General features: G+C 42.3%; 1 protein-coding gene across 2 annotated transcripts; it reads left to right on the top strand.

Annotated features, from left to right (window-relative positions):
- Positions 1–114: 114 nt before the first annotated feature.
- LOC115110411 (hsc70-interacting protein-like) lies at positions 115–6,225 on the top strand. 2 transcript variants are annotated; one of them, XM_029636045.2, is made up of 13 exons: positions 115–248; positions 566–700; positions 1,132–1,180; positions 1,267–1,351; positions 3,339–3,412; positions 3,641–3,707; positions 3,825–3,909; positions 4,009–4,119; positions 4,940–5,042; positions 5,155–5,271; positions 5,356–5,407; positions 5,630–5,811; positions 5,916–6,225. In XM_029636045.2, exons 2-13 carry the CDS (start codon positions 591–593, stop codon positions 6,045–6,047), a joined length of 1,167 nt encoding a protein of 388 aa, XP_029491905.2. In that variant the 5' UTR covers positions 115–248; positions 566–590; the 3' UTR covers positions 6,048–6,225. The 2 variants fall into 2 exon arrangements, with proteins under 2 accessions (XP_029491905.2, XP_029491906.2); XM_029636046.2 differs by lacking the exons at positions 115–248; positions 566–700 and adding an exon at positions 730–987.
- The last annotated feature ends 13,506 nt before the right edge of the window (positions 6,226–19,731 follow it).

Below are 19,731 nucleotides of genomic sequence, written 5' to 3' on the forward strand. Positions count from 1 at the left end.
TACAATTTTACGTTTTTTGATTGGATAGCAATTATATGACCTCTTTTGTTTGCGACTTGATCCATTCACGCAGGACCTCATCGCTTGTTTTGTTTGTCATATGTTTCTATCTAATTAATGCCTGCGTTAAATAAATCTACGGAACAACATACACCATCGACTAGTATTTTAAAGCGATTGTTGTGGAGGCTTGATTGCACCCCTCTACTCGAAGCTACCCGACGTTGAAGAGCTGTCTGGGCATACAGGTATCTAATCTAACCCTCATATGCTGTGTTTTATTGGAAATAATTAACATTTCTGGTTTGTTTTCTCTGATTTGATCATGCATTCAAATAATCCCCACGTCATGACTAACTCGACAGAATTCCAGAATATTCTATCCTCACAATCCATGCACGTGCCCTGGGACAAACTATGTTTTCTGAGATAAAGGAGTTAGCTAGTTTACTAATAATACTAAATGAGGCTGTGCAGCACAAGTGTATGCTATCAATGCTCATATTTAACTAGCTACCTAGCTAGCAGTTTCATTTGAACTTCCTCGCACTTTCTTGTTGTGTAGCGTGTTCTGGACCTGTGAAGTGAGAATGGACCCGCGGAAAGTGCATGAGTTGAAGGCCTTCGTGAAGTTGTGCGACGAAAATCCCTCCATATTGCACCTTACCGAGCTCGGCTTCCTCCGGGCCTGGTTGCAAGGGTCAGTTGATAATCCTTCTGTTTATCGCATAGCGTCAAGCGTGCACTTGCTCTTTATCGTTAAAATTAACGGGCCACTATCTGTTAGGATTCGGATCAACCCATGTTCAAAACCCGGTTTATTCCCCGGATATCAAGAATATTAGAGTTAAATGAATGAATTCATTGTTAATGCATTTGTGTGATTTTTGTTGTTGCCAATTCTCCAACTACCCTGAACGAGAATGCCGCAGTCACACCCACTCGCTGCTGCTAAGTATCAGGCATATTTCTCTGTCTCATAATAAAGTACGTTGTACTGACTTAATTGAATAAAAAATAGAAATTCCTACTGTACTAAGTAATACACCAACATGTACTGGCAGCAGTTGGCAAAATTGAAATGCTCATATTGGAAATAATGAAATTGAAAGAAGATCTTTTTTTTTTCAGAATGGGAGCTACAATTCCACAAGCCCCCCAAAATGACTCCTCGTGCAAGGTATGACTTGTTTCATATATCCATCCAGTTGCTATATTTGACAGCCTACCAGTACAGTTCAGCCAATAAAACTTAATTCATTTCAGGGTGGGTGTCCATGTGCTGGCGCTCCTCCCCCTGCCTCTGCTCCTGAGCACCATGCCCCCTCTGAGAGTGAGGAGAGTGAACTAGGTATGTCCATGGCAGCTTTCTCACACCTGGCCCACACATTTTCCCACAGTCACCCATCCAGTTCATAAAGAAAATGAGTACACAGGCCAAAGGGTTATTATCCTCTGAAAAGGAAATTATTTTTTAGACTTGCACACCATACCAATAAATCATCACCCAGACATTTAGTTCCATTCCATCTAATACATTCAGTGATACAGTGAAGACCGCAGATCAACAAACAATACGTTGCATGACCACACAGTTTGTAACGCTGCCTTATAAACTGATTGCCAAGCTCTTGAGCAGTGCTTATACAACCAGTGGCGATTACAGCATGTAAATCTTGGTGGGGCAAAAAAAATAATGTTGCTCCACTAAACGATACATTAATTGCACTATAATGGTGACAAACGATGCCCACAAACTGTTAGGGCCTACATAAAGCTGTCCCTACAGCAGTTACAACACCTTACCACTGCTACACCTGGCTATCAGCGGAGCCTTGTCTGGCAGCAAAACAGTTCATTCAGCCTCATTTACTGCCTTTTAAAAAAACAGCTGATATGACTGACTTGCTTAAGCAAATGTGGTTTCTACTGACAATTGAGATGTACAAACTATGGCATAAGGGGACAAGCGGATAAGAGGTAATCAGTAATTTCGATTAAGACAATGGGTGAACCAGGACGGATGTAGTCAATATAACTATTTGTTCTGCACTTTTGAAATGTACAGTGACAGATTTCAGAACATGGGCCGTTCTTAGTGTTTTCCCTGTACACCAAATCAGAACCATAGGATAAATAAAAGGGGCATATAAGCACACAATGAAAGCTCTTACAATATTCAATGATGACATTTATCAAAAACAGGTTATAGGCTACATGTACACCACCGAGTCAGAACAGTAACTTCAGGTGAAAATAGACCAAATTATTAGGGTGAGGCGCATGGGCTACTAACAGCTTACTACACAACATATACTAAGTATTACTTTCTTAGCTACAGTATACATATCTCCCTGGCATGTTACATCATTTATGCAGCAGCATATAAGACATTTTTGGACTCCTTGTTGTGATTTGCTCACTTGAAAAGGAAGATTGTGTGGCGGTCCTTCGCAGGCAAATTTTGTCATCAAAGAAAGACCTAGGCCGGATTTACAATTCCGATTTGGATGACCGTTCAAAACGTATTTTCCCAGTCTGAGCTCGTTTATCCCTAACTTCCCAGTTGCAATGCTTGCAGTTTCCTTCCAAACAACTCATTGATGAATTTGCGATTTCCAACTTGTGTAATGTTTATGGCTGATGAGCACCGATATGTTTTATTTATTTTTTAAATACATTTAACTATAATTTCTCTATTTTCATATGACAACAATTAAAAGTGATTTGCCAGTAGATTGTTGAATTGATGACTGCTAGCTAAGATTTTGAAAGCAAGATGTTGACATGATCAGTCCAATCAAAGCTACTGTACATAACGTGATTTGATGTCATTTTTTATGTGTCGACAAAGACCTTGAACCTTCTTGGAAGGGCACTACTAATGTAATTCTATGGCAGGAGCCAAAGGGCTTGAATTTTCTATGTCTACCCTTACTACTTGTTTGTGACGTAGTGTCCCTGTGAGTGACAGAACACTGAGCCAATCACGGCGCAACGCTCCTCTATTTTCTGCAGGCTTTCCCCACCGCCACAGAAAGCACTGAGCTAGGCTGAAAGACCATATTTGTATGCGGATTTATTAACTCAATGATATTTATTTTTACATTGTTTGCGAACTGATATGTGACTCGTATTCATGCTAAAATAACATTTTAAAACAGGCAAGCCCACAAAAAAATGTGGGGCTCAAAACAGGTTGTGCTCTGTCCCACCTGTCCTGAATGACGGGTTGCCACTGTATACAATATACAATAACGGAATTAGAGGCGCAAGCTTTCAGTGTCTCATATCTGCTAAAATTCTGAAGTCCTTGATGGATCCCCTTGCTACTTCAGAGATTGACCAAGATGGGGTGATTGAGCCAGACACAGACGAACCTCAGGAGATGGGAGACTTTGAAAATCTGGAGGTGAGAATATTTACTCTACTGAAGACCTCCATTATTAATATAACTTAAGGATGGGAGAGTGCATGAAGTGCTTTTCATTTGGGGGTTTCTGCAGATGAGAACTATTGAGAAATGCATCTAGTGAGCATGCAAGCCCTGAAAAAGACTGTTTGAATTTTCCCAGCCAAAGCAGAAGACCACATGGCATCTCATGTCTTGCAGGTAAATAGTGTGTTCTTCTTCCTTTAGGTGACAGAGGAAATGATGGACCAGGCCAACGAGAAGAAGATGGAAGCTATCGAAGCGTTAGGAGAAGGTGGGTTGGTTGTTCTAAGGGTCTTGCATTGACATTGCACTGACCTTGTAGTAAATCGGGAAGACATTTTAATGACCAGTGGTTATAATTATCACTTTTTGTTGCTGTCAAATACAGGTGACTTGCAGAAATCCCTGGACCTCTTCACTGAAGCCATCAAACTCAATCCACGGGTAGCTATCATGTATGCCAAGAGGGCTAGGTGAGTCCCGCGGCTAGACTTAACAATGCCATACCACATGATGTGCTCTAGTACATGATCACGTAGTATTCATACAGAATGACTTATGTTCTTTGCCAGCGTCTACATCCGGATGCAGAAACCCAATGCAGCTAAGCGGGACTGCGACAGAGCCATTGACATCAACCCAGATTCTGCACAGCCCTACAAGTGGAGGGGGAAAGCTCACAAGTATGCTGCTAGATAGGCTGCATATTCAATCTCATCAGACACAATGCAGTTGTATATGATTTATAAGTAATACAATATATGGGGGTGCCAAGTAGTCGGACAAAATGAGTATCGTAAGGGATATTGGCCATTTTCTGGAAACGATTGTGATCACAGCATTTTTATTATTTGTGATTGGAAAAAATACATTTGAGTGTCAGCCACATCTTTCTCAAGTTAGTCAGTCATGTGCAAGGTTCTACACTAAATAACTCAACTGGCTGGCTGTCTAAAGAAAAGGCCTGGCTGTACGTTGATCATGATGCTCTGATTGGATAGAGTGAAGCTGTATTTCTCTGTCCACTCAAGTCATACTTTCACCAGATCAGTTTTTCTTGCATATTTTTCAGGCTGATCATTTAGATTGCTGCTGCCTGCTACTATGATAAATCACATGGCGAGGACATTTGCTATGAAGATGTACATAATGTCTAACATGCGATGCATGGGTAGGGGGGGGGGGGTATGAAACGCCGATGGGCATTCTGAATGAGTGTCAGCAAACTTGGCAGCCCACTGCAAGTTGAGGACAGACACACACAGCTGCATGCTGCTCCTAATCTGCAGCTTTATTTTGCAGTGAATGTGCAGGGAGGTATTTTGCCAACATCTAATAAGTCCATAGTTAAATAAAATATTAAAACACTTGTTTTTTCCGCTCACGAGTATCATCTGATCTGACTATCAACTGTCAATTTACAGATACGATTACGAGTATGGCCATTTTGGCACACCCCTAATACAATACTTGGATTGAGTGTCTTTCCTCCCTGTCTGTCAGGTTGCTGGGGCACTGGGAGGAGGCAGCTAAGGACCTGGCCACTGCCTGCAAACTGGACTACGATGAGGACGCCAGCGCTATGCTGAAAGAGGTCCAGCCCAAGGTACCCAGCCCCAGCCACTAACTGTCTTTTTGAAACCAGAGCAGTTTCAAGGTTGTCTGGTCAATCAGTGTCTTCTGGTCTGACTTTCAACTCATGCTCTTTCTCTCCTCAGGCTAACAAAATCATTGAGCACCGGCGCAAGTATGAGCGCAAGAGGGAGGAGCGAGAGATCAAGGACAGGAAGGAGAGGGTAAAGAAAGCGAGGGAAGAGCATGAGAAAGCTCAGAGGGTGAGTGTTTGGTGCAAGAACAGAAAGGAGAATAAGAATTTCAAAATAGTGTCTCAACGTAAAAATGTTTTAAACTCTGCACAGGAGGAGGAGGCTAGACAAGCAGCAGGAGGAGGTGGCTTCCCAGGTTTCCCAGGTAAGAGAGGGAATATGGGTTCATGAAATGTCTTGACGATAAGTTGATTAGCTAAATCAGGTTTGTTAGTGCAGGGCTTGAACAAAGGCCTGTAATCCCTGGCCCTGTAATTCTCCAGTACCTGGGCTGGTGACCACTGCTCTACATTATCTGACCATCACCCAAGGGTCCATTGGAGCCCTGTAATCGCATTAATCCTGGGTTCCTTGTTTCATGCTGTAGGTGCTGGCGGTTTCCCAGGGGGTGCTGGCGGTTTCCCAGGGGGTGCTGGCGGTTTCCCAGGGGGGGCTGGCGGCTTCCCAGGGGGGGCTGGCGGCTTCCCAGGGGGGGCTGGAGGCTCTCCTTTCGGCATGCCTGGTCTGGGAGAGCTCTTTAACGACCCAGAGGTGCTCAACGCCATGAAGGTACGATGCCCCTTAAATTGAAGTGTTTGCAGTCTTACAGTTAGCCCTTGGATTCCTTGTCAGTATCCATATCTAATCTCATCTCTCCTGGGTTTTTTCTCCAGGACCCTGAGGTGATGGCAGCTTTCCAGGATGTGGCTCAGAACCCAGCTAACATCGCCAAGTACCAGGGTAACCCCAAGGTCATGGCCCTCATCACCAAGCTGAGCGCCAAGTTCGGGAGCCCTTCGCCCTAGAGGAGAGGTGAAGAAAAAAGAGGGGCGATTTAAAAAGAGGGGAGCGGGAAGAAGAACGAGTGGCGGGAGAGTAACAAATGGATGTCGTCAGGTGTTGGGAGAGCTAAAAAGCTTATTTGAGATTATTCCACTGTGTATGGATCAAATGGGTAATGTTGATTGGCATATGGGTAAAGAGGAGACTAGAGGCATGCAGCAAGTTTTACACTAGACAAGGGTTTGTGGATCAACAGCAACTCTTATACTGTATGTTCTTAAATGGAGCCCACCTATTTGGGGCTGTTAGCTCTTAGTGGTTACTCAAGCCAACTCATGGATACTGATGGGACCACTACTGGTTAATGATGGGGAATCAAAACAGCCTGTCAGAGCCTTCTCATTCAGAATTCCCATCGACTCCTCTTCCCACCCACCCCATCCCTTGTTGTTTTTTACCTGAATCTGGAATAGTCAAACAGGACTCACACATTAGACATCAAGCTCAGAGGAACATTTTAGAGACATTATTATATGGAGTTGTCATCTTCTGTGTTTTCTACTGAGCCAACCAAATCAATGGCTATTTGTTTTCTATCAGGAGTGGATGTGGTAAAGCTATTTCCCTCAGGTTTTCTGTTTTACTCACTTTTACTGTAACGTACATTATTTTAATGTCTGACTCTCCTTCCAAATGCAAAAAACAAGTAATATTACTATTTTGTTTGATTTTGAAACCGTAATGGAAATATCAATTTGAATCAATAAATATTTGGTTGTTGCAAATTATTTTGTCATGGTTGTTTTAATCAGATGAGTTGGTCATTAAAATGTAAGTTCCCATGATGAACACAGATCATGGCATTAGGAAAACGTTGCTTCATTTCACCAGTTCTGAATGCCCTTGGTGCATTTGTCAATTAATTCCCATCAATTTATCATTCAACTACTTGTCAAGAGGCACAAGGTGTGTACATTTTTGGCTACAACCAGAATGCCTCCTATCACATTTATTTGTATATATCCACCAGTGGAGGCTGGTGAGTGGAGGACGGCCAAATTAGTAGCTGGAATGGAGTAGATGAAATGTAATGTGTGGATGAAGTGTTTCATTACATAACAGCTATGAACTGTCCTCCCTTCACCAGCCTCCACTGATATCCACTGTATGAATCGCGTTGGTTCCTATTTCAGTCATGCATTTGTTCACGTGGGTCAAACACCCTAATATATTGGTTGACAGTAGAGAGCCTCCCACAATGCAGGCGATGGTAGCAGAATGAAGTTGTTGAGGAGCAACTACAGAAACTTGCAGGGATACTGTATATAATGGTGAGAGATGGCTTGCCTCCGCCCTAACAAACATGTAGGCAGGCGCAAGTCAGACAATTATCTCCATAATGCTTCGAAAGGCAGTGGCCATCACTGGGCGCGTTTGTCATTGCAGACGATTTTAAAAGCAAGGCGTGACTGACTAATTTACAAATCAGCTTGCATCATAAATAACTGTTATTTGTAGATAAGTCCGTCGGTCACAATTTACCAATGCTATCACAGTTTTGATGCTATAGAACACGTTTCCAATCACACTTTTATGTAATAAATAAATGAAGACCGCTCTGATGGAAACAAGAGGGTTCGGTATGATTGTAAAAATGCTCATTTGTTAGTATGACATGGTGGATCTTGTTGTGAAAATGGTGATTGAAACGCCTTTATGCGCAAATGTTGATATAAAAACCATCAAAGTAAACTTGGAAACCCGATGATACGGTGTGTGGTCCTCCCACTACGAACCCAGAAACCATGCAGTTTATTAGGCTAAAATGAAATAATTTATGATGAACTACAAAGGGTGATGAAAGTGCACGGTGATCTTGATGCTCATTTCCAATAAATATTGAGGTTCTGGTGAGATGGTGATAAATGCTTGACTGCTGTTTAAAATAAATAGTATCGCTCTTATCCAGAAACAGATCCCACCTTGTCTAGCGTATTTTTAGGTCGACATTTGGACAGTTTGACGTAACATTTTCAGTTTCCATCAGGCCTGTCATTACACTTTACTCACTTAAAGTTGTACGGAAACCTGGTTACTGGTGGGAAAATGCGCATATTTTCTTTTTGCGGATTTTAGAATATAAACATTCAAATCTGTCGCCAATTTGATATAATCCTAGCTACTGACTAATTGGGCCTTGTGGCCTCCAGCCTGTACCACAGGTGATCTCACTGCTGTGGCCGGGATTTTCCCTGGCTATTTGTCTTCCTGCTGGGGATTACCATCTGTTCGTAGTACTGTCGGCTGTTCGTGCACACACTTTTTTGTTTGTTGTTGAGGCAAATCGAAGTTCGGTAGCTGAAATATATCTGCTTCCTCAATTTGGTCAACAGTACTACTCCGATTAGGACGCAATCACTTTTCACCCGGTTTAAACTACTCCAAGTAAGAGACTGTTTGCCTCCTGAGCGTGAGCGATGTGCCATCAAACGCTTAATCTGCCATCAAAATGAAAAGTAGTTTGAAAATTCAAAATGTATTTTATGTAAAGAGATGTTTCTGGAAGATGCACCATGCTGCCTTGTTGACAATATGACCGAGCGGGCGCAGATTACTGTTTGATTTAAAAAGTGCCTCCTCCCTCCCTGTTTCTGCCCCAATGACGTGTCAGGCCATTGCCCGGTTCAACCTGGGCCAGGTTAATATAACTCCCTCAGTGGGAAATATGTACAGGAATCTTTAATTAAGTGTTTGTTGTCATTCCTTCAATGAGAATAGTTGTTTTCGTGCAAATGTTTCCATTTGAGAAATACTGCACCAAACATCTTAGTTAGATGTAAAATTTCGCGTCTAAGACCTCTTCGGCAAAAACATCTAAACGATTTCTTGATTTAGTTTAGATTAACTAATTTGAGGAAGCTATGTTATCGCAAGAGGGACACTGTAATATTGACACTTAAATAAAACTTTAAAAAGGACTGCCTTTTGAAAAGCAACGAATCCCTTTGAAAACGGCCTATGTTGCATCGAGTTGAGTCAAACAGTTATTCTAATGTGAAAATTGACTACAACGTGTAAATAAAATTATTTTGGTAATAATAATTAACATCTCTGCGTCACAACGGATAAATGAAGGTTGGGTTTTGATTTGGCCACTAACATGGCGTGAACAGCTGCAGTGATTGCTCTCTATCCAATAGTATAGAGCAAGGTTTCCCACTCTGTCCCCGAGACTCCAAGGGGTGAATGTTTTGTGTTTTTGCCCTAGCACTACACAGTTGAAGGGAGTATACGAGGCACAGACGTTGTCTTCGCCTAGCCCAGTTCTACTAAACTCAGCAAAAAAAGAAACGTCCTCTCACTATCAACTGCATATATTTTCAGCAAACTTAACATATGTAAATATTTGTATGAACATGAGATTCAACAACTGAGACATAAACTTAACAAGTTCCACAGACACAGAATAATCTGTGACTGAACAAAGGAGGGGGGGGGGGTCAAAATCAAAAGTAACAGATGTATCTGGTGTGGCCACCAGCTGCATTAAGTACTGCAGTGCATCTCCTCATGGACTGCACCATATTTGCCAGTTCTTGCTGTGAGATGTTACCCCACTCTTCCACCAAGGCACCTGCAAGTTCCCAGACATTTCTGGGGGGAATGGCCCTAGCCCTCACCCTCCAATCCAACAGGTCCCAGATGTGCTCAATGGGATTGAGATCCGGGCTCTTCGCTGGTCATGGCAGAACACTGACATTCCTGTCTTGCAGGAAATCACGCACAGAACGAGCAGTATGACTGGTCAATCAATCAATCAATCAAATGTATTTATAAAGCCCTTCTTACATCAGCTGATGTCACAAAGTGCTGTACAGAAACCCAGCCTAAAACCCCAAACAGCAAGCAATGCAGGTGTAGAAGCACGGTGGCTAGGAAAAACTCCCTAGAAAGGCCAGAACCTAGGAAGAAACCAGGCTATGAGGAGTGGTCAGTCTTCTTCTGGCTGTGCCGGGTGGAGATTATAACAGAACATGGCCAAGATGTTCAAATGTTCATAGATTACCAGCAGGGTCAAATAATAATAATCACAGTGGTTGTAGAGGGTGCAACAGGTCAGCACCTCATGAGTAAATGTCAGTTGGCTTTTCATAGCAGATAATTCAGAGTATTTCTACCGCTCCTGCTGTCTCTAGAGAGTTGAAAATAGCACGTCCGGTGAACAGGTCAGGGTTCCATAGCCGCAGGCAAAACAGTTGAAACTGGAGCTGCAGCACGACCAGGTGGACTGGGGCCAACAAGGAGTCATCAAGCCAGGTGAGTGCGAGTGAGTGAGTGAGAGAGAAAATACTTAAATTCACATAGGACACTGGATAAGACAGGAGAAATACTCCAGATATAACAGACTGACCCTAGCCCCCCGACACAAACTATTTCAGCATAAATACTGGAGGCTGAGACAGGAGGGATCATTGTCTGCTGGCATTGTCATGCTAGAAGGTTATGTCAGGATGAGCCTGCGGGAAGGGTACCAAATGAGGGAGGAGGATGTCTTCACTGTAAACGCACAGCGTTGAGTTTGCCTGCAATGACAACAAGCTCAGTCCGATGATGCTGTGACATACCGCCCCAGACCATGACAGACCCTCCACCTCCAAATCGATCCCGCTTTGGTATAACGCTCATTCCTCCGACGATAAATGCGAATCCGACCATCACCTCTGGTGAGACAAGACCGCAACTCGTCAGTGAAGAGCACTTTTTGCCAGTCCTGTCTGGTCCAGCGACGGTGGGTTTGTGCCCATGGGCGACGTTGTTGCCGGTGATGTCTAGTGAGGACCTGCCTCACAACAGGCCTACCAGCCCTCAGTCCAGCATCTCTCAGCCTATTGCGGACAGTCTGAGCACTGATGGAGGGATTGTGTATTCCTGGTGTAACTCGGGCAGTTGTTGTTGCCATCCTGTACCCGTCCTGCAGGTGTGATGTTTGGATGTACCGATCCTGTGCAAGTGTTGCTACACGTGGTCTGCCACTGCGAGGACGATCAGCTGTCTGTCCTGTCTCCCTGTAGCATTGTCTTAGACGCCTCACAGTACGGACATTGCAATATATTGCCCTGGCTACATTTGCAGTCCTCATGCCTCCTTGCAGCATGCCTAAGGCACTTTTATGCAGAAAAGCATGGGCATCTTTCTTTTGGTGTTTTTCAGAGTCAGTAGAAAGACTTCTTTAGTGTCCTAAGTTTACATAACTGTGACCTTAATTGCCTACCGTCTGTAAGCTGTTAGTGTCTTAATGACAGTTCCATGTTCATTAATTGTTTATGGATCATTGACCAAGCATGGGAAAGTGTTTAAACCCTTTACAATGAAGATCTGTGAAGTTATTTGGATATTTACGAATTATCTTTGAAAGACAGGGTCCTGAAAAGGGGACGTTTCTTTTTTTGCTGAGTTTAGGAGCAAACCGAACTTAGTATGCGGGGCAACTTTAGTATTCCCCACTGGTCTCACAAGACAGAGGTAAAGTTGGTTTTATATTCACACATTCGGACATTCAACAGACATTCGCCAAAAGCCATTTAAAAATGTAAAAATCAATAACTAATTCACCATTTGTCACAAAATAATAAAACTATGTACGATTTATTCTATAATTGTTGAGCATACTTTACAACCTTTGTTTTGAGGAAAAATTACTCTTTTAATTTTTATAGAAATACATTCAGACATTCGCCAAAAGCTATTTAAAATGTTAAAATCAATAACTAATTCACCGTTTGTCACAGAATCATCAAGCTAGATATGATTTATTCTGTAAATGTCGAGCATACTTTTACAACCTTTGTGTTGAGTAAAAATTCCAGGTTTGATTTGATAGAGGGCATGTAGTCCGTCTAGAGGGCGTGTGGTCAAAGTTCTAACGAGTCTGGTATACCATATACGAAGGGGTCTGGCATAAAATTCTATATCTTCAGTCATATTAAATTAGATTACAGGACAAAAGTACAGGATGAAGGGGTCAGGCCTGACTAACAAAGAAGACAGGTGGATGGATCAAGAGGACCAAGATAACCAAGAGGATCAACATGGACATTCCACAGTGGAAATAAGAAAAACTAAGAGTGATAAGATAACATACGTACAGTTGAAGTCGGAAGTTGACATACACTTAGGTTGGAGTCATTAAAACTCGTTTTTCAACCACTCGCAAGTTGGTTAGGACATCTAGTTTGTGCATTACACAAGTAATTTTTCCAATAATTGTTTACAGACAGATTATTTCACTTATAATTCACTGTATCACAATTCCAGTGGGTCAGAAGTTTACATACACTAAGTTGACTGTTCTTTTAAACAGCTTGGAAAATTCCAGAAAATGATGTCATGGATTTAGAAGCTTCTGATAGGCTAATTGACATAATTTCAGTAAATTGGAGGTGTACCTGTGGATGTATTTCAAGGCCTACCTTCAAAATCAGTGCCTCATTGCTTGACATCATGGGAAAATCTAAAGAAATCAGCCAAGACCTCAGAAAAAAAATTGTAGACCTCCACAAGTCTGGTTCATCCTTGGGAGAAATTTCCAAACGCCTGAAGGTACCACATTCATCTGTACAAACAATAGTACGCAAGTATAAACACCATGGGACCACGTAGCCATCATACTGCTCAGGAAGGAGACGCATTATGTCTCCTAGAGATGAATGTACTTTGGTATGAAAAGTGCAAATCAATCTCAGAACAACAGCAAAGGGCCTTGTGAAGATGCTGGAGGGAACAGGTACAAAAGTATCGATGTTCACAGTAAAACGAGTCCTATATCGACATAACCTGAAAGGCCGCTTAACAAGGAAGAAGCCACTGCTCCAAAACCTCTCTAAAAAAGCCAGACTATGGTTTGCAATTGCACATGTGGACAAAGATTGTACTTTTGGAGAAATGTCCTCTGGTCTGATGACACAAAAATAGAACTGTTTGGCCATAATGACCATCGTCATGTTTGGAGGAAAAAGGGGGATGCTTGCAAGCCGAAGAACACCATCCCAACCGTGAAGCATGGGGGTGGCAGCATCATGTTGTGGGGGTGCTTTGCTGCAGGAGGGACTGGTGCACTTCACAAAATAGATGGCATCATGAGTACGGAAAATGATGTGGATATATTGAAGCAACATCTCAAGACATTAAAGCTTGGTCGCAAATGGGTCTTCCAAATGGACCATGACCCCAAGCATACTTCCAAAGTTGTGGCAAATGATTTAAGGACAACAAAGTCAAGGTATTGGAGTGGCCATTACAAAGCCCTGACCTCAATCCCATAAAACATTTGTGGGCAGAACTGAAAAAGCGTGTGCGAGCAAGAAGGCCTACAAACCTGACTCAGTTACACCAGCTCTGTCAAGGGGAATGGGCCAAAATTCACCCAACTTATTGGGGGAAACTTGTGGAAGGCTACCTGAAACGTTTGACCCAAGTTAAACAATTCAAAGGCAATGCTACCAAATACTAATTGAGTGTATGTAAACTTCTGACCCACTGGGAATGTGATGAAAGAAATAAAAGCTGAAACAAATCATTCTCTCTACTATTATTCTGACATTTCACATTAAAATAAAGTGGTGATCCTAACTGACCTAAGACACAGAATTTCTATTAGGATTAAATGTCAGGAATTGTGAAAAACTGAGTTTAAATGTATTTGACTAAGGTGTATGTAAACTTCCAATTTCAACTGCATATACAGTATGTATATATATTAACGTGTGTATTGAAAAATACTAGAGGGTGGATAACAAAAAAAAGCACTAATATAAGAAGTAGAAGGTACATGTATGGTTTTTGGGCTGAATGTATACTTAGTGATTTGCTTCTGAACTGTATGTGAACCCCTCTGCAATCTACTTGCACTAACCATTAGAAACTAGGACTTCAACCAAGCTGTCCCTCTGCTATTTGCGCTCTTAAACTGCTAGCACAAAACCTATGTGAAAGTGTTTTTTCACAAAAGTTCATGAAAAAAATAAAAATAAACTGGCCCAAATCAGCTCTACATACAGAAGCATGGGGGTGGCAGCACGTATTTGATACACTGCCGATTTTGCTTTGTTTTCCAAAAAAACAAAGCATGTAGAGGTCTGTAATTTTTATCATAGGTACACTTCAACTTTTGAGAGACAGAATCTAAAACAAAAAAACGATGATTTTTTAAATTTACCCCTTTTTCTCCCCAATTTCGTGGTATCCAAATGTTTTAGTAGCTACTATCTTGTCTCATCGCTACAACTCCCGTACGGGCTCGGGAGAGACGAAGGTTGAAAGTCATGCGTCCTCCGATACACAACCCAACCAAGCCGCACTGCTTCTTAACACAGCGCGCATCCAACCCGGAAGCCAGCCGCACCAATGTGTCGGAGGAAACACCGTGCACCTGGCAACCTTGGTTAGCGTGCACTGCGCCCGACCCGCCACAGGAGTCGCTGGTGCGCGATAAGACAAGGACATCCCTACCGACCAAGGTTTGCACACACTGCAGCAGGGATTTTGGCCCACTCCTCCATACAGACCTTCTCCAGTTCCTTCAGGTTTCGGGGCTATCGCTGGGCTATACGGACTTTCAGCTCCCTCCAAAGATTTTCTATTGGGTTCAGGTCTGGAGACTGGCTAGGCCACTCCAGGACATTGAGATGCTTCTTACGGAGCCACTCCTTAGTTGCCCTGGCTGTGTGTTTCAGGTCGTTGTCATGCTGGAAGACCCAGCCACGACCCATCTTCAATGCTCTTACTGAGGGAAGGAGGTTGTTGGCCAAGATCTCGCGATACATGGCCCCATCCATCCTCCCCTCAATACCGTGTAGTCGTCCTGTCCCCTTTGCAGAAAAGCATCCCCAAAGAATGATGTTTCCACCTCCATGCTTCACGGTTGGGATGGTGTTCTTGGGGTTGTACTCATCCTTCTTCATCCTCCAAACACGGCGAGTGGAGTTTAAACCAAAAAGCTCTATTTTTGTCTCATCAGACCACATGACCTTCTCCCATTCCTCCTCTGGATCATCCAGATGGTAATTGGCAAACTTCAGACGGACCTGGACATGCGCTGGCTTGAGCAGGGGGACCTTGCGTGCGCTGCAGGATTTTAATCCATGGCGGAGTAGTGTGTTACTAATTACTAATAGTTTTCTTTGAGACTGTGGTCCCAGCTCTCTTCAGGTCATTGACCAGGTCCTGCCGTGTAGTTCTGGGCTGATTCCTCACCTTCCTCATGATCATTGATGCCCCACGAGGTGAGATCTTGCATGGAGCCCCAGACCGAGGGTGATTGACCGTCAGCTTTAACTTCTTCCATTTTCTAATAATTGCGCCAACAGTTATTGCCTTCTCACCAAGCTGCTTGCCTATTGTCCTGTAGCCCATCCCAGCCTTGTGCAGGTCTACAATTTTATCCCCGATGTCCTTACACAGCTCCCTGGTCTTGGCCATTGTGGAGACGTTGGAGTCTGATTGATTGAGTGTGTGGACAGGTGTCTTTTATACAGGTAACGAGTTCAAACAGGTGCAGTTAATACAGGTAATGAGTGAAGAACAGGAGGGCTTCTTAAAGAAAATCTAACAGGTCTGTGAGAGTCGGAATTCTTACTGGTTGGTAGATGATCAAATACTTATGTCATGCAATAAAATGCAAATTAATTCCTTAAAAATCATACATTGTGATTTTCTGGATTTTTGTTTTAGATTCCGTCTCTCACAGTTGAAGTGTACCTATGATTTTTTTTAAATACAGACCTCTACATGCTTTGTAAGTAGGAAAATCTGCTAAATCGGCTGTGTATCAAATACTTGTTCTCCCCACTGTAATTCAGCAGGGAGGTGTGAAATTGCCACACATTTGACCCATTATACCAGTGTAGAAACTACATCACCTAGATAGGTATTACCAAATCCCTTTCAATTCACATTCCTTGCAGAAATAACTATTTGCAAACCTTTTAAAACACCCAGAAATAGTGGTCTTAGAAGGGTATTTATACTTTGAAATACATATTTTATGTCAATGGATGTGGATGAAAGAATTCTGCCAGTATTTTAATGTCCTAGTTTCATATTTATTTCTTTACCTCCAACTCTATATATCCAAGTGAGCCTATGAAGACCTTGGGGATCAGATTTACCATTATACCCATTGATCTAACGTATAACAGACAGACACTGCTCAAAAGGATTCGTTTGTGATATCTATACTCAGTTGCCACTTTATTAGGTTCACCACCCTATTCACAAAAATAAATTGCTCCTACACACACCAAGTCCAGTGGTCTTGGCTTGCTAGACAAGTAAAGCATGCAGAGAAGTATTCAGGTATTCTGTTACTGTTTGAACTTTAGAATGTGCAAAATGACAGCACAGTCTGAGATGGTCTTTCGTAACTCAGAAAAGTTCCAAAACTTGTACTGACTGTAATAAACTCCAACTGTACTTAATAACTTGAACATTCTATCTCCTTTCCCAGGTTCATCAACAGTTTTGAATTCATGCTGTTCCAGATGCAAAGGGGGTTGTACCTAATAAAGTTACCACGGAATCTATACTTTCCAGAATGTGTTCTGGGAATTACCAGGGTATTAAACATTTGGCTGTAAGTGTTGAACAGTTGAATCTATTACCTCAGGGGGAAAAGCCTGAAAAGGGAAATACTGATACTGGAAAAAACATTTTGGGAGGTTTAATATACTTTGTTGTAGGTTTGATATACCTACTGTAGTTATTGTGATTCATGTTACATATATTTCTAAATCCCACATGTGGAACCTTGCTGTTTTTATGTCTTAGCCAGGGGAGGTGTTATTTAAATTCTGCATTAGGCTAACAGGAAATAAAGAAAAAAGGGAGGGAAATGCTCAGACTTACAGTAGCTTACAAGGTTGACTAGGTGTTTTCGAGGTAAACTTTTGGCTCCAATGGGTCATGTAAAGCAGAAAAACAATCTTTCGGGAACCCTTTGCTACAGGGTATGGGAAGGAGGCAAAGCAGACAGTGAGAGAACAATGTAGTATGTAACTGTGAGGGACATTTTTGTCTTTGAAGCACAACCTTTAGAACTATGGGTTCCAGAAAGCGTCTTTAAATGTGTCAACGATGCATAAAAATGTGGTCCTCTTTCTCTTTTATTTTTACAGTCTTCAATGCGAAGGAAGACTGCAAAGCACACATTGAGCATCATCCAGATAAAAATGATGATCATCTGACCAACTGGGTTTGTCATGGTGTAATATAATGGTAGGCTATGAAAACTCATGTAGTTTCATCCTTCAAGACATTTAGAAGTATGAAACTTTGTCTTGAAACTTTTTATCAGGGTGATCCTTGTGTTATTACTAGGGTTGCACATTTTGGGGAATATTCAGAGGTGGAAACTTTCTGTGGGAATTAACAGGAAAATATGGGAATTAATGGAAACATGTGAAAATGAATATTAATACCATTTAAATGTAGATGTCTTTTGCATTGGATATATTTATCATATGGAGACAGAAACAAACATTTTACCTTAATAGCAAATGATTAAATCCTTCCAATAGAAATAAAAATCAATTTAGTTACGAATTGAAGTTTAATTAAATTAGTTTACTCTTCACATGGGATGATTTCACTGAACAACAAAAGAAAGGGAATATTGAATGATCCCCAATGACCCATCGCATCTCCCAAAAACGTTTAACATAAATCTGTAAAATGATAGTCTAGAAACTAAAGCTTTTGTTGTCTTCCTCTCAGGCTTCCATGTCTTCTCCCTGGACATCCTCAACGTCCACCTATTGAACATCAGACTCTGAGGCCTCATCTTCACTGTCACTTTCCAACCATGTTGAGGATTGCTCGTTGTCAGGCTCAAAAAGTCTCAAATTTGCCCAGTTGGCCACCAATTTTTCAACCCTTGTATTGGTCAGCCTGTTGCTTGCTTTGGTGTGTGTTCCCAAACAAGGACCAGTTGCACTCTGAGGCGGCTGATGTCGGTTGGATTTGGAGGATGATGGAAGCAACAGGGGAAAGAGCCTCAGATCCACAAAGTCCCTTCCACCAAATGGCTGATGAGATATGTTGACACGACTGCTATATTACATCTCCATCCCAAAGCCCTTGCTTGGAAGTGTACTTCACCAGACTGCCAAGAACCCTGCCCTCATCCAGGCCAAGGTGGCGAGACACGGTAGTGATGACACCATAGGCCTTGTTGATCTCTGCACCAGCCAGCATACTTGGGCTCCAACATGTACGCTGTGGCGTGTATGGGCTTCTGGCAGAAGTCTTCACGCTTTTTGATGTACAGTATTTAAGAACTGCAGTTCCCTCTGCTTGGAGCAACAGTGAAGTGGGCAGGGCAGTACGGATTTATTTTCTTACATCTGCAAGCAGAGTCTGAACATCAGACAGGGTGGCATTGTCTCCCTCAATCCATGCAATGGCTACTGCTATAGGTTTCATGAGTTTCAGGCTCCTTACCACTCTTTCCCAAAATACATCATCCAGGAGGATCCTCTTGATGGGGCTGTCCATATTGGCAGACTGTGATATGGCCATTTCTTGGAGAGACTCCTTCCCCTCCAGGAGACTGTCAAACATGATGACGACACCACCTCTACGGGTGTTGCTGGGCAGCTTCAATGTGGTGCTCTTACTCTTCTCACTTTGCTTGATGAGGTAGATTGCTGCTATAACTTGATGACCCTTCACATACCTAACCATTTCATTGGCTCCTTTGTAGAGTGTTTGCATTGTTTTCAGTGCCATGATGTCCTTGAGGAGCAGATTCAATGAATGAGCAGCACAGCCAATGGGTGTGATGTGAGGGTAAGACTCCTCCACTTTAGACCAAGCAGCCTTCATGTTCGCAACATTGTCTGTCACCAGTGCAAATACCTTCTGTGGTCCCAGATCATTGATGACTGTCTTCAGCTCAACTGCAATGTAGAGACCGGTGTGTTTGTTGTCCCTGGTGTCTGTGCTCTTGTAGAATACTGTTTGAGGGGTGGAGAGTGTAGTTAATTATTCCTTGCCCACGAACATTCAACCCCCCCATCAGAGATGATTGCAATACAGTCTGCTTTCTCTATGATTTGCTTGACCTTCACTTGAACTCTGAACTTTGCATCCAGCAAATGAGTAGATAAAGCATGTCTGATTGGAGGGGTGTATGCTGGGCGAAGAACATTCAGAAATCTCTTCCAATACACATTGCCTGTGAGCATCAGAGGTCAATCAGTTGCATACGCAGCTCGAGCAAGACATCCATCAGCATTTCTGACTACGTTCCCCCATCGAGTGAAAAAAGCGTCTGATTACAGGAGGACCATGAGCTGTTACTATTGATAAGGTATCGGATTCATCATTTTCACCTCAAATAAAAGTAGAGGGACTTTTGTCAGAGGTTGCTTGTTGTGATCACTGAGGGAACTTTATGCACTTGGCCAGATGATTCTGCATCTTTGTTGCATTCTTCACATATGATTTGGCTCAGTATTTGCAAATGTACACAGCTTTTCCTTCTACATTAGCTGCAGTGAAATGTCTCCACACATCAGATAGAGCCTGTGGCATTTTCCTGTAAAGATCAGAAGAAAAGGAGTAAATAAAAACAAATACAATTCCATGTACAGATATAGAGTTAAGCAGTTAGATTAAACAACTCCTTCGTAAAATAAATGGTTTAAAATT

Source organism: Oncorhynchus nerka, linkage group LG26 (assembly GCF_034236695.1).
Source record: "Oncorhynchus nerka isolate Pitt River linkage group LG26, Oner_Uvic_2.0, whole genome shotgun sequence".
In the NCBI taxonomy this organism is placed as follows: domain Eukaryota; kingdom Metazoa; phylum Chordata; class Actinopteri; order Salmoniformes; family Salmonidae; genus Oncorhynchus; species Oncorhynchus nerka.

Coding starts and splice junctions, on each gene's coding strand:
- LOC115110411 (XM_029636045.2), top strand. CDS start 591: ATGGACCCGCGGAAAGTGCATGAGTTGAAGGCCTTCGTGAAGTTGTGC. Junction 3,413..3,640: donor GAGACTTTGAAAATCTGGAG/GTGAGAATATTT, acceptor TTCTTCCTTTAG/GTGACAGAGGAAATGATGGA. Junction 4,120..4,939: donor TGGAGGGGGAAAGCTCACAA/GTATGCTGCTAG, acceptor CCTGTCTGTCAG/GTTGCTGGGGCACTGGGAGG.